This window comes from Leopardus geoffroyi, chromosome B3 (genome assembly GCF_018350155.1).
Source record: "Leopardus geoffroyi isolate Oge1 chromosome B3, O.geoffroyi_Oge1_pat1.0, whole genome shotgun sequence".
Lineage (NCBI taxonomy): Eukaryota > Metazoa > Chordata > Mammalia > Carnivora > Felidae > Leopardus > Leopardus geoffroyi.
In genome coordinates, this window is record NC_059337.1 from 72,922,835 (window position 1) to 72,949,425 (window position 26,591).

The 26,591-nt window shown below is 40.3% G+C and overlaps 2 long non-coding RNA genes and 2 gene segments (V, D, J or C); 3 read left to right on the forward strand and 1 right to left on the reverse strand.

Annotated features, from left to right (window-relative positions):
• Positions 1-1,466: 1,466 nt before the first annotated feature.
• Positions 1,467-25,434, reverse strand: LOC123583368. Its single transcript, XR_006704838.1, has 4 exons — positions 25,046-25,434; positions 15,195-15,356; positions 2,138-2,278; positions 1,467-2,042 (listed from the first exon to the last, which is right to left on the reverse strand). It is a non-coding gene; the product is annotated as an uncharacterized LOC123583368 (long non-coding RNA).
• On the forward strand, positions 3,902-6,720 carry LOC123583367. The gene is made up of 2 exons (XR_006704837.1): positions 3,902-6,098; positions 6,214-6,720. It is a non-coding gene; the product is annotated as an uncharacterized LOC123583367 (long non-coding RNA).
• On the forward strand, positions 11,462-13,420 carry LOC123583336. The segment is given in 2 exon segments: positions 11,462-11,623; positions 11,814-13,420. Coding segments are annotated over 2 exon segments (474 nt in total).
• On the forward strand, positions 19,151-20,270 carry LOC123583331. The segment is given in 2 exon segments: positions 19,151-19,422; positions 19,568-20,270. Coding segments are annotated over 2 exon segments (495 nt in total).
• Positions 25,435-26,591: the final 1,157 nt, after the last annotated feature.

The following is a 26,591-nucleotide window of genomic DNA, read 5'->3' on the forward strand; positions in this document are numbered from 1 at the left end:
AGGTGTGTGGCCCATATAGAAGATTTCTGTTTTGCCAGCTAGGATCCATCCCTGCTTTTCTTTTTAGTAACTATACCTCATATTTGTTTTGAGGCACAGCTCCTCTTCCCTTCTTAGTACACATGATTTAGGTGAGGTTCTAATTTTGGGTCTAGTGATGGAGTCCAGGCTGATCAGTGAACTGAGTCCGTCTTGACCCAGATTCTCAACTTGAGAGCCCATTGGAACAGCATTGGGGCTTAAAGAGCACTGATACCTGGGTCCATCTCAGGCAATTAAATCAGACCTCCTCAGGCCTGAAACACTGAAACATTGGGTTTCTTCCTTTCTTTCTTTCTTCCTTTTTTCTTCCTTCCTTCCTTCCTTTTTCTTTCCCTTTCTTTCTTTCTTTCTTTCTTTCTTTCTTTCTTTCTTTTCCGTTGTCCCAGATTCTAATGTGCAACAATATTGACAGCTAGATTCAGATACAGTTATTGGTGCAGGTGAAGGCTGTGGCGCAAGACTTGATAATTAGCATAATTCCATATATCTAATGGCCTGTGTGTGTGTGTGTGTGTGTGTAACACAAGCTGGAAAGCTTTTTTTTAAAGCTTTTTTTTTTTTCATGTTTATTTAGAAAGAGAGAGAGAGCAGAGAAGGGACAGCAAGGAGGACAGAGGATCTAAAGCAGGCTCCATGATGGCAGCCGGGAGCTGATAAGGGGCTCGAACTCATGAACTGTGAGATCATAACCTGAGCCAGAAGTTGGACACTCAACAGACTGAGCCACCCAGGTGCCCCAAGCTGGGAAGCTTTTTAAAGTGAGAAGCACAATCTCAAGATAGGAGAGCAAGTGAGCCCAAGCCCGAGAGACCGTGTTTCCTTGTTGTCAGCTTCCTCAACTCCAAATCCGGAAGGAGACAAAAAGAAAACCCGGTCAACTCACCGTGTTGTTCTTTCTCAGTTCTCAAAGTCCCTAGCTGTTCTGACTTCTCTCCACCTTTTGGTTTTGTTTTGTTTTATACATAATGTCCATGGATTTTAATTGTATAGTACTTAGAGAAAAGTATAACTCTTCCATGTTCCCAATAGTGAAAGCGCATGCCTTTAATTTTTGGAACAAGTTTGTAACATTGTGTAATTGTCTGAGCTTGCTTTTCATGCAGGTCATATTTCTAAACCTATCGCGTTATATATTTCTGCATTCAAACATAGATTTGAAACAAACAATAATAGTACAATGGTTGTGGAGAGAAACATAATATTGAGTCATTCTATTTTGTTATTTTATGAGACCATTGATAGTTTCTATTTGTGTTTAAAATATAAAACAGAGAGTGAACACTATAAGGGATAATATATTTTTTTTAATGTTTATTTTTGAGAGACAGAGCGAGAGAGCACAAGCAGGGATGGGACAGAGAGAGAGGGAAAAGAGAACCCCAAGCAGGTTCTGCGCTGCCAGTACAGAGCCCAAGGCGGGGTTCGATCCCAGGAACCATGAGATCATGACCTGAACCAAAATCAAGAGTCGGATGCTTAACTGACTGAGCCACTGAGGTGCCCCAGAAGGGGTAATATTTTTAAGTGCCAATTTAAGTCATAAATAAATGATTTATTGAATTTGAATAATATTCTAAACACTGAAATATCTTCTTTATTAAGTTGTTAATTATTTACATTAAAAACTAAAGAATGCACCAAGAAAATGTCTTTTCCTAAATATACCATGATAATTATGAAACATTTTTGTGTATAGTGAAAAAGAGTCTTAAACTTTATTTGATCCAGATGTCAAATAAGCTAGCCATGCCACTAGTCATTAACCAGAACTTTTCCATTTCTGAAGCCCTACCTTCTCAGATGACAATTATCTGTTTTGATTGTCCTCATGTAGTTACTCTCACCAAATCTGTTCTTTAATAACATCTGTTCCTTCAGTTCCTTCATAGTCTTCTGTCTCATTTGCTATTTTCTCTTCCTTCTCATCCAACATTCTCCAGGACATATTTCTTCAACTGCTTCGTGCTGGTATTCTCATCTCACTCTGTCCACCTGTTATTCTACGACACTTGTATTAGTCATGGTTCTTCAGAGAAATGAAATTAATAGGAGATAGATAGATAGATAGATAGACTCATTATAGGAATTGGCTCACCCATTAGAGAGGCCAAGAAGCCCCAGTCTGCCATCTCAAGCTGGAAGACCAAGAAAGCCAGTGGTATAATTCCCTCCATGTCCAAAGGCCCGAGAACCAGGATCTCCATGGTCTGACAGCAGAAAAAGATGGATGTTCCAGCTCATGATGAGAGAAAAGGGTAAGAGGGAGACAATTTGTTCTTTCTCCATCTTTCTGTTCCATTCAGACCCGCAGTGGACTAGACAATACCTGCCCACACTAGTGAGAGGAGATCTCTTTGGTCATTCTACTCAGTCAAATAATCTCACTCTATAATCTTATTTTTTTCTGCCACTGATTCCTTTTCATCATTTCAAATATTTAAGCTTTCTCATCTTAAAAAATAATTTAACACTCTCCAAACCCATACGTGCCTCTCCTGCCTCCAATCCACTAATCTCTCCTGGAAATTCTCACATACATGCAGAAAGAATGTTTTACCAGCTATCTGGGCATCCCTCAGGCCAGTTAAGTTGACACAAAATTAACCATCACAACACATCTGGTAAATTCCACTTCTGGACCAATCTTCCCTCTTAGTCATATTGCTTAACTGATGAGCATAGCTGGTAAAAATCACATAGCTATACTGAAGATTGTCTCCATATAGTCACAGCTTTTAACATCAATTGTACATGAAACAGTGCATGAAAATATTTTGTTTCTATAATCTGTTATCATTCCATACTCTACAATATCTCCCTTGAAGCTCTACTCTGCCAAAACAGCATATCCACCACCTTTTGATTATCCATGGTAGGTGACCATAAAGATAATTGATATCATTAAATGATATCATTGATATCATCTTCAACTTTCTGCATCCCAACTAAAACTTTGCTTTTATACATATAATTTACCTTACTTCCTGTAATGATGTAAAAGGTATCCTTCTTACTTTTAAACAGTATCCTGTGCCCAAACTCTTCTCCCATATCATTCTGTCTCACTTCTCTGGCACCTCAGCCCACTGATTACCCAAACTCCATAATCTTATTATTATTATTTTTTTTTGCCACCGATTCCTTTTCATCAATTAAAATATTTAAGCTTTCCCATCTTAAAAAATAATTTAACACTCCCCCCAAGCCCATACACGTCTCTCCTGCCACCAATCCACTTCTTGGCTCCCTGTTCCTTTACTGTAGCCTCAATCATAACTGCTTTCACTTTGTCTCCTGTCTTTCACTCCACACCTTCATGCATCTTGGCTTTTGTCCCAACCCTTTTTAAAATCTGTTTTCTCAGAAGTCATCAATGACCTCTTCATCTTTAAATCCAAAAGATATGTTTAAGTTGCATTAAAACACTAGGCCAATATTTCTCAAATTTTAATGTGCACATGAATCACTAAAATGAAGATTCTGGCTTAGTAAGTTTAGGTAGTGTCTGAGATCACGCAATCCAGAATAGCCCCCGGTGATGCCAATGCTGCTTAACCTACAGACCACGTTTAGAGCAGCCACTATCTGCAGTCTTAGCTACTCATTCACTCATTCCTTTTTTGAAATCTTTCTCTCTCTGACCCTCTGCACTCCCATTTAAAAATTCAAGATCTGAGGGCACCTGTGGCTCAGTTGGTTAAGTGTCTGACTTCATTCAGCTCATGTCATGATCTCACAGTTTGTGAGTTCGAGCCCTGCATCGGGCTCTGTGCTGGCAGCCTGGAGCCTGGAGCCTGCTTGGGATTCTGTGTCTCCCTCTCTCTCTCTCTGCCCCTCCCCCGCTTGCACTCTGTCTCTCTCTCTTTCAAAAGTAATAAACATTAAATAAACAAATAATAAATAAAAGTAAAAAAATAAATTCAAGATCTGGGAGATCTTTTGCAGTATCCTTTTATACTATTCTTTGATTATTCCACATCGTGAGCATTCCTCCTGCTGTAGGCCCTCTTTTCTTCTCAATATGTGCCCTCTCCTTTGGAAATTCCATCTGCCCCTATGGCCTCAATTCTCATTTCAGCAGCCTGACTACTCAGGCTAGACATAAGACTCTGCTAATGGTCCATTAACAAGTCTTTGCTTCCTTAAAGACCTGATGGTCTACTGTTGGCAACTTTCTGGAGTTTAAAACTATATTGCACCTTCCTGGCTGGTTCCAATCCATTTTTATGGTTTTACTGCCTACTGTTACCATATCTGTGCACTCCATTCTATATAAACTTGATTCCTTACCTTTGTGGCGGATGCCTTTGCTTATGCTTTCCTTTGGTGTGAAATGGCTTTACCCAGTTGTATCTATTAAGGTTTTTCTTAACTCCTTGCTGATTGGTCCCAAATTTTTTACATTTATGGGGATAATGTATAACTCATAATACACCAGTAAAATGAAGACATTAACAACTGTGGTAGGCAAATTCTAAGATGGTACCTAAGATTTCTGATCTCTGGTGTACATACCCTACATAATCTCCTCCCCTTGAATGTGGGCAGGACCTACAATATGACGGATGTCACTTGTATGACCAAGTTATGTTAATGGCAAAGGTAAAGAGACTTTGCAGATGTAATTAAAGCCCTTAATCAGTTTGATTTTGAGTTCATCAAAAGACAGAATATCCTTTGGTGGGCTTGTTACAATCAGGTGTGCTTGACACAAGAGGGCTTAGGTTTTCCTCAGATCAGAGAGCTTCTCCTGCTAGGCTTGAAGAAGCAAGCTGCTATGAGTTCTACAACTACAAGAAAATGAATTCTGCCAACAACTACTTGAGCTTGGAAGAGGGCCCCCACACCTCAGACAAGACAGAAATCTTGGTTGACTTCTTGATTGTAGACTTGTGAGATCTTGATTGTAGACTTGTGAGATCTTGTACCCAGACTTCTGACCCACAGAATATGTGAGATAATAAATGGGTGTTGTTCTAAGTCACAGAGCTCATGGTAGTTTGGTACATAGCAATAGAAAAGTAACACAGACTTAATAAACTGGTTAATAAGTATCATCAGTTCATAGTATTTAGGGTTTGTTACAGCATAAGAAAACTTGAAATGTAATGAAATCTTACAGTACACAGTGACTTAATAGATGTTTTACAAAATTTGACTATAGTCCTAAAAATTTATGTAGCATTATCACAATGCACTGTGAATTAAAATTTGTGTGTGTGTGTGTGTGTGTGTGTGTGTGTGTGTGTGATCAACCATGCTGGGAGTAAAGACTGAATTATCTTTATTTTTACTATATAGGAAATATTGCAAATTTATTGTCAAATGAAGAAACAACTAAAAAGTATGGAGTCAAAAGAAAAAGAAACAAAAAGTATTAAATAAATGTATGAGGGAAATACGCAGTTTTCTAGATTTTATGATATTTGTGGCCTTTGTTTAATAAAATTTGTAATTTGTTGTGATTTTCTTTCTCATTCTAAAAAATTATTTTGTGCCCGATTTTTTATTCAAAATTTTCTGTTCTTTTATAAAAATCCCCCATTTTATAAGTTTCAGGGCCTGCAAAACATAAATCTTCTGGACACAACCATAATGCTTTGAAATTCACCTATAGACAGACAGTCAGGAACAAGTCGGAAAGGTTCACAAAAAAATGTGAATGTCTCCTTAGCTTTGTTTCGCCCCTAGAGGGCACTGTTGCCTAAATTCAAAATGGCTTTTCTGTAAAAGATCAGAATAAGCTCCCAAAAACCTTCTGTCCTTACACTTTAAAGAGGTGTTCTGTCGGCATTTTTTAGACAGTGACATATAAAGAATCTCAGACAACAGGGGCAGTTTTGCCCGGAGAACATCTCTTCCTAACAGTCCTGAAGAAAAAGGGATCTAAATCTATCATTCCTCCTCAACCTCAGAGCAATCTGGATTCAAGTCCCCTCAGTCATCAGATTTTATTTGTGTGTGAGGAACTTCCCAGAAAGAAAACTCTCTGGTTCTTCACTGCTTGGCCATGACCTTGGTGTTCATCTTGACGCTTGGGGTGCTTCTGTTCCTGAGTGAGTAACATTCCATTTAATTCCCTTGTCCACAAGTAAAACATTGTTCTGGTTTGATTCTGAATATAGACCTTTTGCTTTAGTGGAGTTCATTGACTCAGCACTAATGTTTCAGGAGGAACTGGAGCCCAGTCGCTGACCCAACCTGACGGCCACATCACTGTCTCTGAAGGAGCCCGTCTGGAGCTGAGTTGCAACTATTCCGCTAGTGGAACTACTTATCTCTTCTGGTATGTGCAGCACCCCAACCAAGGACTCCAGCTTCTCCTCAAGTACTTTGCAGGGCCATCAGATGCCCTAGTTCAAGGCATCAAAGGTTTCGAGGCTGAATTTAAGAAGAGTGAGAAGGCCTTCCACCTGAGGAAACACTCAGCCCATTGGAGCGACTCGGCCAAGTACTTCTGTGCTGTGAGTGACACAGCGCCTGGGACTACAGGGGGAGCTGAACACAAACCTTCTGAGACACTGTAACTTAAAGGACTCAGGGTCTCAGGCTGAGTTGTTTTCAGGAAGTTGACATGTTCTGTAAAAGAACATGTTCCCCTGCCTGTTTTTATATTATTTTTGTTTCCCTTCCCTTATGTTCATCTGTTTTGTCTCTTAAAGTCCTCATATGAGTGAAGTCATACGACATTTGTCTTTCTCTGACTGACTAACTTTGCTTAGCATAATACCCTCCAGTTCCATCCATGTAGTTGCAAATGGCAAGATTTCATTCATTTGATTGACGAGTAATACTCCATTGTATATATACACCACATCTTCTTTACCCATTCCTCCATCGATGGACATTTGGGCTCTTTGCATACTTTGGCTATTGTCCATAGTGTGCTATAAACATGAGGGTGCATGTGTCCCTTCGAAACAGCACACCTGTATCCCATGGATAAATGCCTACTAGTGCAGTTGCTGGGTCATAAGGTAGTTCTATTTTTAGTTTTTTGAGGAACCTCCATCCTGTTTTCCATAGTGGCTGCACCAGCTTGCATTCCCAGATATTTTCCCTTTTTTTAAAAAATGTTTATTTATTTTTGAGAGAGAGAGAGAGAGAGAGAGAGAGAACAAGCAGAGGAGGGGCAGAGAGAGAGGGAGACCGAGGATCCGAAGCAAGCTCCGTGCTATCAGTGGAGAACTGATTCAGGGCTCTAACTCATGAACTGTGATCACAACCTGAGCCAAAGTTGGATGCTTCACCGACTGAGCCACCCAGGCACCCCTAGATATTTTTCCTTTATTTATTTATTTTTACCATGTTGCAAAGGCGAGACTCCTGTTTTTTTGAAGTGCAGCATTTTTATCCTCTAGAGTCAGGCTTCTAGAGGAAATGAAGCTATAGGATTTGATTTTCAACAAGCTGGAAGAAGTTACTTGCTCTCGTGTCATCTGAAATAGTGATGGGTTTAGATGGTCCGGGGTTGGCCATGTGAGTTGGCATAAGGCAAATCAGAGAATTACTCTACCGAAAACCCAGGATAACTGCTTATGTCAAACTGCATTATCTCCAGATTATTTTACTAGTATCCTCAGAGGCTTCTTTCCTTAAAGAACATCAGCGCTTTGACTAAAATATTTGAGAATGGACTTAATTAGAGCTGGCATTTTAAGGATATTGTCAGGTGACCTTTGAAAGACAATTCAAAATGAAGGGAAAAGGGCCTTTTTTATCCACTGGTCCTTGGTAACATTCTCAGTCACACACAGGTCATGATGAAGTTCATGTGAAATCTTGGACTTCTTTGTTCTATGAGTGACCAGCCTTTCTTGATCAGCACACCCAGGTTACTGCCTCCCTTTTTCTCTTCTCTAATTCAATTTCTCTCATACCTATTGAATGGACAATAATAATAAGTGAATCCTTAATCATTTTCTTTTCCTACGCTTTTTCTCACAGTGCCATTGATAAAAATTTGCAATATTCTTGAACAATTCATCAGATATTCGGTGTCTGCAGATCACCTGACTTCAGTAAAAATGTGGAGGCCTTCGTTTTCCATTCCTTGAAACTGCAAATCCACCTGCAGAGGACTCTTGTTATTTATAGAGTCTGAGACAAGGGCACAAACTAAAGCTTTATTCATATGCTTTCAAAAAGTTATTTTCCTTTTAATCTACTAAAGCTAAAAGGCAATATATAAAAAAAGAATAATCAACAGTTTTAGTAACATGTGCTTAAAACTGAAATTTTATTTAAGAATTTTAAACTTAGGGGCACTTGGGTGGCTCAGTTGGTTACGCGTCTGAGTTCTCTGACTTTGGCTCTGGTCACGAACTCACGGTTCCTGGGTTCGAGCCCCACATCAGGCTCTGTGCTGACAGCTCAGAGCCTGGAAACTGCTTCAGATTCTGTGTCTCCCCCTCTCTCTTTCTGCCCCTCTCCCCTTGTGTGCTCTCTCTCTCAAAAATAAATAAATAAATAATACAAAAAATGTTAAGCTTAATTATGGATGTTTTTTTATAAAAATAAAGTCATTCAATTTTAGTTTCAAAATCCATCTAGTTGTAAAGTAAATAACACCGGTTTTTAAGCAGGTTTAGTCTAGAATAAATACATATGGTTTTAAAGTGTATTGTTAAGTCCTGCAAAGTGTTCCAACCATCATGAAAGACTGTTATGAATACCATGCCGATATCCTTTAGAACCATAGGTGAGTACATAGATAAGCAATAAAATGGATCCTTAGCATTTCAGGAAATAAAATTTCATGATGCAAGAATCTATTGCACCCATAGCATCTGAAAGGAAAGACTGGGTTAGTGAATTGATTTTTCTTTCCTTTCCCTTAAATCTTCCCAAATTCCCAATCAGAGTCTGGAGTAGCACAGCCCACAAATTTTTCCGATATTCAAATGCAGTTTAAGAGGCAACCCTTAAGGTATGTGAATAAGGCTTTTCCTTGAGCCTAAAAGCTATTAGTAGTTACTTAAGGTTATAGACTGTGCCCAGATCCGAGTGACAGAGACACCCAAATTTTTAATACATTTATTTGTGTGTGTGTGTGTGTGTGTGTGATCAGTGGTCCCGTCCACATACTTGCTCATCTTCTCTGTTCTTTGTATTTAAAATAATGGGTCACTTGGGGTGCCTGGGCGGCTAAACCTGCTTAAAAACCAACTTTTGGTTTCAGCTCAGGTCATGATCTCACAGTTTCATGAGTTCGAGCCCTGCATCGGGCTCTGCACTGGCAGTGTGGAGCCTGCTTGGGATCCTTTCTCTCTGCCCCTCCCCCACTCATTCTCTCTAAATAAATAAATAAATTTAAAAAAATTAAAATAATGGGCTGCATTTCAAAGATCACCCATCTTTGCTTTTGTTACTGTCCACTCTTGTCACCTGCATAGAAGGCATACGGTATCACATTTTCCACTAAACTGCCTCCTATAATAGAGGCTTAAAGTAATTGTTGCTGTCTTGGTGTTCAGGTAATATTAATGGCATGTTTTAATTGCTGCATTCTCTAGGACTTGATTACATTTGGAAAGATGTTTGTCTCCCCCACTATTACCATAAGCTCCCTGAATGAAGATCTAGTGTCTAATTCATTTTTTTATTTTCCCAGGTCTAAAACACTCTTGAATATATGAGCTAACTTGTATTGAATCACAGTGAAGTTCTCATTTTTTAATAAGTTCTTGGCTAAGGGCCGCCTGGGTGGCTCAGTTGGTTAAGCATCCGACTTCAGATCTGGTCATGATCTCATGGTCTGTGAGTTCAAGCCCACGTCAGGCTCTGTGCTAACAGCTCAGAGCCTGGAGCCTGGAGCCTGCTTCGGATTCTGTGTCTCCCTCTCTTTCTGCCCCTCCCCCACTTGCACTCTGTCTCTGTCTCTGTCTCTCAAAAATAAACATTAGAAAAATTAATAAAAAAAAAGTTCATAACTAAGAATTAGATTGTTTTCATACAATTACCAAAAATTATATTACATGAAAATATTTATTTTCATTAAAAGGCACTGGGGGGCAGGGGACTCATGGTCCAATTCATGGTATTCTCTGTCCTGTGGACACTTCTATGGCTTCAAGTCACTCCACAGGTACAGTGCCAGACAGGGATAGCTTGGCTGAGCTATGTGTGCTCTTACTGCTGAGTAAAAGGTGTTTCTTTCTTAAGGTTCTGGTCCATCAGGAGGTACTATAGGCTCTTCTTAAATCAAGACTATCCTGAGCGACCTAGTTGTGAGTAGCTGTTGAAAGACTGGAGAAATCGAGTGTGAAAATGGGGGCTAGTAATAAACAGTAAAGAGGGGAGAATAATTGGGTGTGAGGAAAAACTAAATCATTATCAGCATGTACAAAACATGCTTCTTACTGAATATTCCTTTCAATTAGTAGCTTTGCCTTATTCCCTGATTCAAGTACTAGACGTTTCTAGCTGTGATGCATATATCTGTATTTACATTGTTATAATCTTTATCTGTATCATTACCTTGATCTGCCTTTATCAGAAAAGACTTCTAGATCAAACAGAGTCACATAGAGAGAGATGGAAGGTGAAGAATTCCAGAGTTTTCTGATTTGTTTCATTTTTACTGCCTAAGAATTTTCTGTATCAGGACAAATAGGAACTTTTGTTCACAGATCCAAAATCATTTCTAAATCGTTGTATACCACCTTTTCCTTAATATTTTTTCTGTTTCTTTCCTGTCACTAGAAAACCAAAAGGAGGGAAGACAGAGAAGCTAAGGGAAAAAAGAAGAAAGGAAGTAGAAGGTGCAATGAGAGGGGAAGGTAGAAGGAAAAGAGGAAGACAGAGAAATTAGAGAAAGGATTCACTAAACCGCAAGTGTGAACCACAGGAAACTTTACAGCCAAGAATTAGAAAAACAAAGTATTATGCAGCAAAGTTAATATGTAGAAATAATGTCCAAATTGGTCCTATCTTTTCCTCATAATTTACAGTCTTATTAGGTTCATTTCCCGTAACAATATTTACCACAAGTCTTGGTTATTCTAGGCCATAAATATTTCATACATTCCAATAATAGGAATTCGTTAAGTATATAATATATAACATTTATGTTCTTACTTGGCATGACTGGAATGGCTCTCATATAATTAATTCATGGGTGAGTAAATATCTTTTTGTCAGAATACTCGCCTGTTTTTCAGATTTTAGAATATGAAAATTCTTTCTATGATTCTCCTCCATTAGCTTAGAAGAAGCCTGGTTCCCTCCCCGGGGGCCTCTCCCTTTCCCTCTCCCACACTACGACTTCCAGGATTATCAGCAAGTGTCCCTGAAGTATCAGAATAATGCCCTCTGTCGCGCCCCCACGCAGCCCATTCTCAGTGAGGTTGAGGCCAGAGGGTGGGGCTTCCTGTCACAGAGCATCTGGGCCCCAACTGTGTTTGTTGGGTGAGGCTGATTGGTTGCAGAAGCAGGAACACCTCCAGATCCAGTTGGTGACTCTCACGCCCCAGGGTTTAGTTTAGTCTATCTTATGGTGAAATGTCCTGGTCAGCAGGGCAAAGTGTCCTGAAGAGGCTACTTGTCACTGTGCTGGGACTTTTGTGCACCCAGGTTTGCTGTGAGTTGAGACAGTCCCAGGTGGGAATCTGAAAGGATTTAGCAGCTGCAGTGTTGTTGAGGGAGGAGGGGGGGGGAGCTCACAAGACTGGCAGGCTTTCTGTCCTTCTCATAATCTATCAGAGCATTTTCTAGGTTTTGCAGGTGTTGCAGTGACCATAGCCTGTGACCGTGTCTCCGTTTCTCATCAGGTGTGACAGGATTGATGGTGAAGCAGAGTCCCCCAGAACTGAGTCTCCAGGAGGGACTCAGCTGCACGCTGCAGTGCAATTTTTCCACCTCTGTGACCAGGGTGCAGTGGTTTCGCCAAAATCCTGGGGGCCACCTCATCCACCTGTTTTACATTCCTTCCGGGACAAAGCAGAATGGAAGATTACGCTCTACGACCGTGGTTGAGGATCTCCGCAGCTTGCTCTACATTTCCTCCCTCCGCACCACAGACTCAGCCATTTATTTCTGCGCTGGGGCGGAGTCACAGTGCTCCCCAGGCACCTGCAGCCTGTGCACAAACCCTCAGCACGACTTGGCTCCTCCTCCAGCCGCAGTCAGATCCAGAAGCCCACCACACGGCATTGGCACGGCTTAATATTCCTGACTATATCGCTGGAGTTCAAACCACAGGCACTTTTAGGTCCTACAGATTTGAGACTTTTTGGTCTTTATCTTCCCTTCTCAACCTGGGATCTCTTTTTCTGGACTTAAACCTCTGACTTGGAACATGAGTAGCTAATGAGAAGACAGACTTAAAATGAATAGTTAAGCCCAATATGCGGAATTCCAAGAGGGAAAAAAGTGAAAGGAATACAAAGAAAAAAAAATCACTCCAATAAAGATGTTATTAGAGAAGGATCCAGCTTAGTTGGGTGTCTCAAGAGTACAAACCTGCCTCAATCCAATGTGTCTTAGTAGACAATTGCAAATGGCTGCATCCCATCCCGATGAGGGAGCAAAAGGCAAGCTGGGGGCAAAGCACAAGCTAACATCCTGCAACCCCTCCCCATCCCCAGGTGGGATGTGTGTGATATTCCTCAGGCACTCCTGGCTGCCCAAGAACAAAGGAAGGGGAAAAGCAAATGGTTAACTGATAGAGATCACAGCCATGCAAGACATGTTTCCATGTTTGCAACTGTGTTAATGATTTATAAGGGAAAAAAAGCAACCTTCAGAAACCTACAGACTCAATTTCCTGGAGCCCTAACATCACCCTTCCCTCCATAGGATAGAAAATCTTTATATAATCAGTCACGCCTCACAACCCCGGGCAGCTCTTTCTGCCCACAGGTCCTGTCCCCATGCTATAATAAAAAGACCTTTTATTTATTTATTTATTTATTTATTTATTGGCACTGAAAATGTCTCAAGAGATCTTTCTTGCCCATTGGCTCCGGACCCCTACTTCAAACCACACCACTACTGGTCCGGCAAAGCAAACAAAAAAAATTTCTTTCTGAATGTTCATATATGAACTTGGTCACTGAACACAAAACAAATTTATCCTCTTATAGTTTGGGATGCCAGAAGTCTGAAATCATTTTCTCTGTCTAGTCAAGGTCTCAGCAGGGTGGAGCCCTTCTAGAGGCTCAAGAGAAAGAATCCATTTCCTGTTCTAGCTTCTGGAGACCAGCTGGATTCCCTGGCCCATGACCCTTTCTTGAATGATTCCAGCTTCTACCACTGATGGGGTTTTGAGGTGATTGTGGGGTTGGGAGCCGATGGCCAAGAAAGAATTCTTGAATACGTCTTTGGTGCAAAAAGGTGATTTTATTAAAGCACGGAGACAGGACCCATGGGCAGAAAGAGCTGCACTGGGGTTGTGAGGAGTGACTGATTATATACCTTCAGGTTGGGAGGGGGTTTGGGACAGTGTAAGTCTGTAAGGAATTTTGGAAGCAAGGTTTCCAGGACCTTGAGGGGCTAGCTGTTGTTAGGAAAACGCCATTTATTACTGTTTAGTTAAACCTCAGTTATGAGACTTCAAATGTATATCGGGGGCATAAGCTTGGAGTATAATTGCCAATATACACTTGAGGGTTAAAGATAAAGGAGATTTGCAAAGGAATTTTTATGTGTTTAAAGAGATTCACAGGATCCTGGGCGGGGGGGGGTGGGGGGGTGGGGGGGGGTGTCAGGGTAATGTTAAGCCCATATTCCCTTTTGCCTCTAGCAAAGTGCCATCATCCAGGCAGCTGAGCTCCTAGAGGAAGGTCACTCTGTCAGTCTCAGGACTTGTCAGTGGGCTATAGGCAGTAAGGGAATTTAATTTTCATTTGCCTTTGTTTCCCACATAAACACTTAAACCTCCTTACATTTTGATGAGGGTGATATTAGGGCTCCAGGAAACAGAGTCTATAGGTTTCTGGAGATTAGGCTATGGATAAGATTGCCTTTTTCTTGCAGTTTACTAAGTTATCCATAAGCTGAAGGAGACTCCTGTCGTGTATGACTGTGATCTCTATCAGTCAACCATTTGCTTTCTTTCCTTTCCTCTGTTCTTGGGCAGCAAGGAGTGTCCGAGAAATATCACACGTATTCCTCGGACCAGGTGGCAGCAGGGGGTGGGGTGGGTGCTGTTAGCCTGTACTTTGCCCTCAGCTTGCCTTGTGCTCCCTCATCACCACTACATCTCCTTCCTCTTCTGGAGTCAAATCTCCTAATCATTCTCACAAAGACACTTGTAATTATATTTAGGGCCTATTCAGATACCCCAGGATGATTCATATCAAGATCCTTACATTAATCATATATCCAAAGTCCCTCTTGTCATATTCATTCATATATTCACATACCAGGCATTAGGACCTAGATATGGTTGGAGGTAACCACATATTATAGCAACCCTGGGTATTCATTCCCCATCCCTTTTAGGGCTTCTTCTTCTTCTTGTTGTTCGCTTGTTTATTTGTTTGGTGACTCGACTCTTTCAATTACACCAGTTTTGTCCATGGTGTGTGGCCTCTGACATTGGTCCTAAGAAAACACAGTCTTGGGTACGTGCCCGGACATCCTGGTATAACAGTGGTTTTTAGCAAAATAACCTTGACAGACTTTTTCCCAGATCTGTGGTAAGCTCTCTGCCCCTGTTTGTATCACACCTAGCCAAATAGCCTCAATTAAGTGCTGGCTGATTGTTGTTTTGTTTTCAACAATGCCCCAGTGGGCATACATTGCTCCAAGCCCCTTTGCAGAGGTAGTCTTTGAGATTTATCGTTGATGCTTATTCTGACCCCTGGAGGATGCTTCCTAGCTTTTTCCTGTTTTCTCTGTCAAATTCCTAGTTTATGATTTACCTTATTGCTGTTCTTGAGCTACTGGACTTCTATAATTTCTTATGACCAAAATCTCCACTGTTTTCAACAGTACCCTTAAACTTGAACTTCCCAATGCTACGTTCCAGATAAAGTCTTCTCGAGGGGAGAGCTCTGTTCTTATAGCTGCTTCTCTCCCTGCGCGTAACCTCTCTGTCACCACTCTGGAGCTGTGAGAAAGGACCATGACCTGTGTTTCTCAGAGTGATGTTCCTGCTTTAGGAACAGTGTGCTGGGTGGGAGCAGCGGCCTCTGGTCCCGACTTACCTTTCCCAGCATGGAAGCACCACTCAATGAGGGAGCTGGGGTGAGTGCAACAGGGGCCCAGTATTCTCAGTCTGTCATGCCTGGGGTAGAGCTTTGCTGCCCCGTGAGTGGCGTGAACCGTTGCCGTGGACTTTGTGGCTTCTCTTGCGGGCAACGCAGCTTCTATAACAAAAAGCCGGGGGAGAGGAGAGGTGTTAGCAGTCAGCCTCTCTGAGGGAAGTACAGGGGAAGAAGGAGTCCTGTGTTCTTGGTTGTTTTGGGGTGATGGGGGTGAGGTTCAAGGCTGACAGCCAAGAAAGAATTCTTGAAGGCATGTTTGGTGCCAAAAGGTGATTTTATTAAAGCACAGGGACAGGACCTGTGGGCAAAAAGAGCAGCACTGGGGTTGTTAAGAGTGACTGGCTATATACATACTATGGAGGTTGGGGAGGTAAAGGCAAAAGTGAGGTCTCCAGAAGGACTTTCATATGCTAAAGAGGACTCCTAAGATACCTGAAGCCCTACTATTGTCAATCTCAGGTTGTTTTACCTCTAGGAAGGTATTAACTTTAGGATGGTAGGGGGTTCCTGGAGTAATGTTCTACTCTTCTTTTGCCTCAAGTATTTTTCAGTGGACCACAAGTTGTAAAGAAATTTAACTTTACCTTCCATTTCCTTCTTCTTGCCTTTGTTCCCTATGTGTTCCATCACTATGGAGGGGAGGGTAATGTTGGGGCTCCAGGAAACTGGGTCTACAGGTTTCTGGATTAGACTATTGATAAGATTGCCTTTTTCTTATAATTTACTAAAACGTTTGTAAACTGATGGGAACTCAGGTCCAGTGGTCTCAGTGAACCATTTGTTTTGTTTTCTTTCCTTTGTTCTTGGGCAGCCTGGAGTGCCAGGAATACCCTTGGGCGGGGGTGGGAGGTGGAATGCATGCCAGCTGTGCTTTGACCTCAACTTGCCTTATCCTCCCTCATCATTTGACATAATATCAGAATTTACAAAATCATCAACATTTATGGTTATGGGAAAATGAATTTCTCTTTGCAGCTCATTCTAGTCCGAATCCTGATGTTTTACTGCTTTGGACATCTGCTAAGTCACTGGTTCCCAAGTCAGATTTTTCAAAGAAGTTGTGGACTGCATAGTTATGGGTAACTGTGTCCACAGAGCAATAAGATTCTTCACTGAATCACGAACATGCCATTGAAAAAAAAAACTCAATAAAAGATAAATTACCCAATTTAAAAATGGGCAAAATATTTGAGCAGGCTTTTTATAAAAGAGGTAGGAATGACCAATAAGCACATTAAAAAGATGCTCCACATTGGGGATCAACAAAATATGCCCACAAACCAAATCCAGTCAGCTACATATTTTTGCAAATAAAGTTTTATTGGAACAGAGCAACGCTCATTTATTTATGTATTATCAGTGGCTTTTTTCATGCTACAATGGCAGAGTTGAGTAGTTGCAACAGAGACCAAATGGCCTGCAGAGCCAAAAATATTTATTCTACTCTGTATTGAAAAAGTCTGCCAAACTTTCTACATCCTTAGTCATCAGAGAAAGACAGGGTAATACCACAATAAGATCACTACATAACCATTATGTCAGCTGAAAAAAAAAAAAAGATGACTATATAATACTTTGGCAAAGATGTAGAACAATTGTCTATATTAGAATTTATTTAAAGACGCGTTCTCTTCAATATAAAGGACTCTCCCTGATCTGATGTTGAGGTTATGGGAGGAAAGACAGCCCAAGCAGTGACTCAGCCAGCGGGCCAATTTCTGCATCTGAAAAGACCATAGGGCACGTGACATTCCACCAAGAATGTTTCAGGAGCCCTGTTGTCTCTTGGTAGGTCCCTCTTTGCAACCAAGACCTCTAAATCCACCTGAGATACATCTCAGTAAAAAAGAGCACAAGTTTCATAGAGCTCAACAGGGGCAAAATTTCATTCATCCGAAGACATCACTGGCTCAAGAAGATTCAGTCACTTACTTCCGTGCTCTAATTGACCCAGGGATTTCTGAACACAAACTGTTAAGAAACTGTGGAAAATCGTTCAGTGTGACTTTTCTATATGACCACCAAGAGGCAGTGCTGCTTCAAAGAAGATTAACATTTGTCTCACCCACACAAATTCATCAACTAGCCAGAATTAATCCTTAAAAATTTAATCAACTATTATCTCCTACTGTGCTTCAATTTGTATCTATTAATCATCTGCATGTATCTATGCATTTAACTATCTACCTATCCATCCATCTACCTAAATAGTATCAGTGTTTAGTCTAATAGTTTGAAAAATAGGACTTTGAAAAGCAACACTTTTTCTAAAGCTTATTTATTTATTTTGAGAAAGAGAGTGCAGAGGGAGGGGGAGAGAGAGAATCCCAAGCAGGCTCTGTGCTGTCAGAGCAGATCCCAATGTGGGGCTTGATCTCATTAACTGTGAGATCATGACCTGAGCCAAAATCAAGAATCAGATGCTTCACTGACTGAGTCACCTGCGCGCCCCCCCCCCCCAAACAACACTTTTTAAAATAATATACTTTGTTCTTCAAGGTCAGGGCTACATTAGCTTCTTTAATATGAATTTATGTTGTTTTCACCCATACACAGCCAACCTCCAATCACTGAGTTAATGTGTGCATAGAATTCTCTTATCCTGTTATTTTTACTGGGAAATCTACTGATGATCTAAGTCCTAGTTCAAGCATATCCTCCATAAGAACCCTTCTCCATCTGGGTCTAGAAGCAGAGTTCATTACTTTTTCCATCACATCGATTAGACACACAGTTCTCTTTTGTAGACTTTATTTAGCTGAACTTGAGTATTGACTAGGTTGACTGAAGATTGGGACTATGTTTCTTTCAGAATGAGACCCAAGTGTTGCTTATGTAGTAAGCACTCACTTATATATTGAAGATACGCATTAATGAATGAATAAATGAAAACGGAAGAAACACATCAGAAATGCAACAAACAATAAGAAATCTCTTTAGAGTACTGGAGTAGAATGAGATTGGGGAATGAGGAATGGGGACTCTAATCATTGGCTCCTATTGAACTCTGATGTGTTTTCTTTTTATTAGATTTGAGATGATATCAAATAAGATACAACAAAATTTTCTCTGTGCTTCAGAAAAATTATGTCCTCCTTATTTCTTCTAATTTCTATTATTTGTAGTGCCTATCACTCTTATTTTTAGGGCTGCTTTTGGAATTTATCCTGAATTTCTGTCTCTATGCCCTGCCGTGTTAACGTCTAAAGCCAAACTGATTCTTCGTATTTTCATATTTTACCCATTAAGACAAAATGTGAAGAAAAAGTTAAATGTTTGTTCAAACTCAGAATGAGCACTACTAAAAATGCTACGTAACTGGATGGTCAAGACTCCATATCTTCTGAAATCTGCAGAATCTTTCTATTCTTTTATGCCCATTTGGAGATCAAAGGTCCTGCAGAACAGATTATTCCAGTACTTTCCAATTTCTTTTCCCCAGGTATATTCTTAGAAATATTTAATTTACCTGATTTATATTTTAGAAGAAATATAAAAGAAATCAAAATTGGTTCAATTATTTTCTATAATTCTTTTAAGATCATATATAATATGGACACATTTAAAAGAGTGTAATAAAATTTAAGTTCCCTAAGGGGAAAGAGACCATATATTCTCTATGTTCTGCTCCATCACCCTAGCTTGTAATGTGATATTACACTTTTTGTGTGTTTTTAATAGATTTTAATTAGTATCTGTAATAAAAAAAAGAAATGCCCCACACATGCTAATCTTGTGGCTTCATAGGGGTCCATCTCTTCCTTTTCTTAAATGTAATCTTTATTGACATATAAACCTAGTGACCTAGTATATGATTTTTAACTAGGAGGTATGAGGAAAAGGAAGAGGGGTTTTGGGGAGGAGAGAAATTCTAAACTCATTCATGTGTTGGGGAAATTTTTGATTCCCAGAGAAGATATTTTCAGTGATTCTAAGTTAGGGCAAAATGAGGAAGTACTTCCTTTGACAAAAAATAGCTTTCAGTGAAAGCACTTGTGAAGGGGTGGGGCCTGTTGAAGGAATTAAAAGCAGGTGTGACCTTCAAGTTAGAGTTCTAGCAAGCTAGGAAGAACAGAGGACCAAATGAGTTGTCTCGGATCTTTGGTGTCGGGAGGAATGGACAAGATCCTGAGAACATCAATTTTAATTCTATGGCTTCAACTAGGCTGTGAGTTGCAGAGGAGAAAGGCCAGGATATGTCTTTAATCTGGGGGGATGAGGAAATTGGGATACAGGCAACCTCATGCACGTGGAAACTTTAAGAGGAAAATATAAATTCGGGGACCTAATGACTTTGTTATTTTTTTAAGCAGGGGTGAGCGGCCAAGAGAAGAGTGGCCAGGAGCAGGTGAAGCAGGGCCCTCCATCTCTGATAGTTCAGGAAGGAGCTTTTTCTACTCTGAACTGCACTTATGAGAACACAGCGTTTGACTACTTTGTATGGTACCGGCAATACCGTGGTCAAGGACCTGCATTACTACTAGCCGTGTTCTCGGTTAAGCACACAAAGGAAGATGGGAGATTCACAGTTTTCGTCAGTGAAAGTGCCAAACAATTTTCACTGCACATCATGGCTTCCCAGCCGGGAGACTCAGCCACCTACTTCTGTGCAGCAAGTGCACAGTGCTCCCCAAGCACCTGCTGCCTGTACCCAAACCTGAAGCTGTGGCTCCAGCCAAGCCCTACTGTGCGGAGGAAGCATTCACACGCATGCGCAGTCTGATTGGCCACAAAAAATTCTCGATACATTTAAGAGCACTGGAATGATACAGAATTTATTTTCTGATCAAAGTAAAATGGATTCTGAAGGTCAACTGCAAAAAAAAAAAAAAAATGTCTCTGGAAACGCTCAAGTATTTGGAATTTAAGCCTTGAACTTTAAAATACAATAGCCTCCTCTTAACCACAGTTTCCCTCTCTGTGGTTTCAGTTGCCTGTGGTCAACCATAGTCTGGAGGCAGATGGGCCTCCTTCAGGCATATTGTCAACTAACAGTAGGTCACCATGCCTACTCCGTTCCCCTTGCTTCCTCTCATCATGTAGACATTTTATCATCTCACATCGTCATAAGAAAAGGGGAGTAGAGTACAAGAAGATATTTTGAGAGACCACATTCATATAGATTTTATTACAGCATATAAAAATAAAAATATACTTGAGGTGTAGCTAAAATAGTACATAGAAGGAGATTTAATATTTTATTTTATTTTATTTTAATACCAGTGTAGTTAACATGCAGTGTTCTATTAGTTTCAGGTGTACAATAGAGTGATTCAACAATTCCATACATTACTCAGTGTTCATCATGGGAAGTGTACTTTTAATCCCCTTCACCTAGGACATTTAATATTTTAAATACTTACATTCGTAAGGAAGAAACGTTGAAAAACACTGCTGTAAGCTTTCAACAAAAGAAGATAGAAATAAAGAACAAATTAAACCCACCATAAACTAAAAAAAAAAAAAAAGAAAAGAAAAGAATTAGAAAGTCAAACTGATGAACTACAAAACAAACAATAGAGATAAATTTAAAGTTTATTTTCTTAAGATGATTAATAAAGTTGAATTATCAAGGAAAAAAAAAAGAGAGAAGATACAAATTATACATGTAAGGAATGGAAAAGAAAACCACCCTCCGGATTCTACCCTACAAGGATAATGTAAGAATATCATTAACAGCTTTGTTCTGCTGAGTAAAACTATAGAAGTAGACCCACGCAAGTGGGGACAACTGATTTTTTGACAAAGTTTCAAGGCAACTCAATGGAGGAAAGTTAGCCTTAGCAACACATGGTGTTGGGACAAGTGGATGTTCCTAAGCAAATAATTGAACCTGACCTAAATCTCACACCTTTATACAAAAACTTGAGAAGAGTCTCAAAATGGATCATACACCCAAGTGTAAAATGTAACACTATAATTCTTTTAAGAGAAAATATAAGAGAAAATCTTCATGACCTAGGGCTAGGTGAAGGGATTTTTGACAAGACACTGAAAGTACAATCCATTAGAAAAAATCAACAACCTAGATTTCACCAAAATTAAAAACATTTGTTCTATAAAAGTTAAGAGAATAAAAAAGACAAACCACAGATTGGCAGGAAATATTTGCAAAATAGTTTCATCAAAGGACTGGTATTCAGAATATAAAGAACCTTCTGAACTCAATAGGAAGGAAACAAACATTTTAATCCAATTAAAAATGGGCAAAAGATTCATGCAGACACTTCACCAAAGAGAATTTGTGGTAGGGAAATAAGCATATAAATAAGCATGTGAACAGATTTTCAGCATCATTAGTGACTAGGGACATGCAGATTAAAGCCACACAGAGATACCACACCACATCTATCAGAATGGCTAAAATAAAAAGTACTAACAATACCAAGTTCTGGCAAGGATGCAGAGAAATTGGATCACTCATGCATGGCTGGTGGGGAAGTGGTACAGTCCCTCTGGAAAACAGTTTGGTAGTTTCACATTCACTTACCTTACAATGCAGCAATCACACCCCTGGGTACATATTTTAGAGAAATGATAAGCTTACGTTCACACAAAAATCTGTACATGAATGTTTACGGCAACTATATTTGTGATGGCCAAAAATTGGAAACCACCCAAATCTTTTTCATTGGGTTGAATGGATAAATATACTGTGGTACATTCATACAATGGAATGCCATGTAGTAATAAAAAAGAAAAGACTATTTAAAAAAATTTTTTTAACGTTTATTTATTTTTGAGAGAGAGACACAGCATGAGCAGGGGAAGGGCAGAAAGAGAGGGAGACACAGAATCCGAAGCAGGCTCCAGGCTCTGAGCTGTCAGCACAGAGCCCAACGCGGGGCTTGAACCCACAAACCGTGAGATCATGACCTGAGTCAAAGTCAGACGCTTAAACCGACTGAGCCACCCAGGCACCCTGGAACAGACTATTTATACATGCAACGACCTCGAAGGATCTCAAGGGCATTATGCCAAGTGAAAAAGTCCATCTCGAAAGGCTACATAATGTATGATTTCACTTACTAGATTATTATGATTCCATATATAACTTCTAATAAATTAAGCATAGAGTTATGTCATAAATGAATATGATTTTACTGCTGTTACATTTGGTATTCCAATACACGACTGGAGAGGTTACAGAAGCCAGAAACATATTTTGATATCATCTGTCTGAACAATATTTGCTGTTCTAAAGACCAGTTCTCATGGTTTGGTGGTAAGTAGGAAAGGAAAGGAGATAATGAGTTCCCCTTTGTCTCATGTAGGGAAGCCAAAGATCAGTGAGCATGTTTCACCTTAGAATCAGGTTGGAGGCAAGAGAAGAATCAAAATATGAATAAATATTTGCAGTCACAGCCATGATTCATAATAAATTTGTTTCAGATAAGCCTGTCAGATCTTAATCAGATTAATATACTAAACTTAGAAATCTCGAGCAATAAATCTCCTTTTTTTCTTATTTTTGTTTTTTAAATATTTTAATTTTATTTTTGAGAGAGAGAGAGACAGAATGTGAGGGGGGGAGGGGCAAAGAGAGGAGGAGACACAGAATCTGAAGCAGGATCTAGGCTCTGAGCTGTCAGCACAGAGCTTGACATGGGGCTTGAACTCACGGACCTTGATATCATGACCTGAGTTGAAGTCTGATGCTTAACAGACTGAGTCACCCAGGTGCCTCAGTAATAAATCTCCTTCTAATTATTGCTTTGGTATTAAGTTTTAGGCTTGTCCTTAACCAGATATAATCATTAAGTCATAAGGAAAGACAAAACAATGTTTAGGACAGGACAAAACTCCGAACTGGGTGTCATAGCACATTCAAACTTGATTTAGCCATGGGGCACCTGGGTGGCTCAGTGGGTTAAGCATCTGACTCTTGATTTCAGCTCAGGTCATGATCTTGTGGGTTCATGGATTTGAGCTCTGCATCGGGCTCTGCGCAGACAGTGCAGATCCTACTTGGGATTCTCTGTCTCCCTCTTTCTGCCCCTCCCTGCTCACTCGCCCTCTCTCTCAAAATAAATAAACTTAAAAAAACTAAAAAACAAATAAACAAAAATCTTGATCCAGCCAGAAAACACATTTCAGAGGCTGCTGCTCTATGCAGCTGAGGGACCTTACACCTCTACTGTCAGAAACCCGCAGGGCCATTTCAACAAGAGGGTCGTCTGGCCTTCATGCTGCTCTCCAGGCTGCTGTGCCCGCAGCACACGGTCTCCTTTGCTTAGTTACAAATAATCACAAACCAAGGCATCAGTTAACTGTCAGCACTCAGAAGCAAAATGGGACAGAGAGGTAGATGTCTCAACTAACTATAAACTCTCTTCGTTGCCCCACTCCCTGATAAGTTACTTTGACCTTAGAATCAAGGAACTGGCAATGCTTTAGAGACCTTGTCTGTACCTTCTTTTCTAGTGATTTGCCTTTTGGTCCTTTTAGATGAATTCATCCACTAAAACAATGAAACTGAAGAGAAGACTGACAGCTACATTCCACACGATCAGTTACAGTATACAAAACTTAGCCACCATGTGGTCTTGACATGTCCTAAGTGCGTGAAACCTATAGATATCACAACTTGTAGGAGTGGATTATAGCACTGCATCACAGAGCGATGTAGCATGCTTACCTTAACTTTATTTTACAAAACACACACACAGACCCACACAAACCACCCAGCCACAGATTTTATAAGTGAGACCAAAACCTCTGGACCAATGAGAGAAAATATGACCTCAGGACAATACTAGGACACATGATCTAATAAGTACAATTCTACTTATGGAGGCAATAGGATTGAATATCCTGATCCTTTTTAGAGTCTAATACATAAAGCTCAATGTCAGATTTCAAAAGAAAAATATTTTATTTCTGTTATAATTTCATAAAAATATAACTGAATGCATTCAGAAAGTCAGAATTTTCATCAGCCTGATTTTTTCATCATTTGATTTTGAAGTAACTTTATTCTAAAAGGTAAGCAGAATCCTAGAACTCAATAGGGAAGAAGAAAAAGAGATGTACTCATTGCTTTGAATAGGATAATGTTTCACTGAGAAAGCCAAAGATCTGTGAGGGTTTTTGTTATTGTTGTTGTTTTTTTAATCATTAGATTCTGGAAGGAGAAAAGAAAGTATAGGTTAAATTAACAACTAGTAAGTAGTTGGAAGGTCCACAGCCCATAATAAATTCCATTTCCAATGGGCCCCCCAAATTCCTCCTCTGAGAATTATCAATGTATGTCAACTGGTTCAATCTTCATTTCCCTTCAGCTCAAAACTTTCATGCTAATAAGCTTCTTCTATGCCCCCTTTCAGGTACTACCTAACTTAGCTATCAGGGAAAAACCAGTAGACAAAGTAAAGGCTTGGGGTGAGCCAGACTCTTATCTGTGCATGGACCATGTGGTCAATGAACATCAGAAACCCTATTTCCTGTTTGGGGGAGTAGCCTCAGACCCCAGGAACTATGTGTCTGTGCTGCGAAGCACTCAGACACTGCTCTTTGCTTAAGGCAGAGCTAAACACCTCTGTCCCGGGAATGTAGGCCGCATGCTGCTCTCCAGCCTGCTGAGGGTATTCATGGCCTCTATCTACTCTGACGGGGAAGTTTCCAGAAAAGGGTAAGAATGTTAAGAATGAAAGGGCTGCACGAAGGCAGGTGGTCCTTAATGGGCATTTGAGGAAAAAAGAAAGATTCGAGACAAGCAAGCATATTATGATTTCAGTTTGGTTTCTCTTTGGGTCCTACATTAGTCTAATTCTTCACAATATTTTACTCACCACATCAGCTCTGTTTTCGGATGTTTCCCTCACGATCCAGTGTGGCCCAGGGTGTTACTCATGTCCAGCTGGCCACATCCATGTAACAGGTTCAGCAGCCCAGTTACCCTTGATCTGTCTGTATGAAACAATGCAGAGCACATGATATATTTTTTGGTACATGCAGCCTCCCAGTGGAGAGATCACTCTCCTTGTTCATCAGAGTTCTTTTGGCAAGAACACAAAGAATGGTTGCTATTCTACAAACTTCCAGAAATCAGCTAAATCCATCAACTTCACCATTTCAACCTTATAGCTGGAGGATTCAGCAAAGTATTTCTGTGCTCTCCAGGAACACTGTTTGAAGTGATCATAAAGCTGAATAAAAATCCCACAGCTCAATAAGAGACAGCCCCCCTGCTGCAGGAGCCAAGTTGAAATGCACACCTGCAACGTCCCAGACGAGAAATGGTAGTGACTGTGGTTGCTTAATCTTCGGTGTGGATCAGAAGGTTTAATTCTAAGTTAAGCCTTTTTCTATGTCATTTGGAAGCAGGTGTCGAGAGTAACTCTCCTCTAATACATTCTCAGTTTGAATTTTTGACCTAAAATCCATCATACAGAACATGCACAAAGTCACCTGAAGTTGAAAAAACGTGCCCCATGATAATTTTAAAGTGTCAGTGTCAGTTAAAGATGCTCACACCGCAAATCTGGGTCTAGTTATCTGGAATCACCATGAAAATCATCTCCTTAGTCCTTTCTTTTTAGGCTCTGTGTCAGTACGGGTACAATCAGAGACTTAGACCTACCATGAGTGGCATAGAATCAGAGATTAATGATAAGGATCTGACCTCATGCAATTGCCTTAGCTGGTGGAGAAGTCTATGTAAAGCTGTTGTCTTTGCACCTAGTACTGAGCCTGGGTTTGCTGTAAATCGGTTGTGGTGATATTTGTGAAGGAAACGTGGATGTAAACAAAGGCATGGATAAACTGTGACTTGTAAGAACATACCAGAACTCGTGAGGACAACTGGAACCCACAAAGACAAACTAAAACATCCCTCTCTCTCACCTCCTTCAATCTCATAGTGTTGGGTGACCTTCAGGAGGAGTAGGTATTATTTGCCATCACGCTACGTGGAGACTTGGCCCAAGACAAAGGGAAGCTGAGGGAGGAGCTGTGGTAGGAGGTGAAGGAGTCGAGAGCCAACAGTAAGATGAGCCAGTAGATCGGCCTCAGCCTGTGTGAGTTACCACAGCAAAACCTTCAGAACATCAAAAAATATGGCTGCCGCGTCACAACTACCTTCCAAATCTTGCACAAATGTCTTTTGTGGAAAACCTTAACCCAGAACAATACCAGGAAGCAAACTCTGGGAAACATATTTCCAGATAGTTAAGTTGAGACAATACAAAGCTACCACAGGACCCTCCTTGTCACCTTAGCATCCGTATGTACCTCTGTCAATAACACTTCACTTTCAAGTAAAGACAATAGCAAAATAATGCTCCCTGCTAACATGATGCCATTGTTCCTCACTCAACCAGAACCAAGATAAACTTC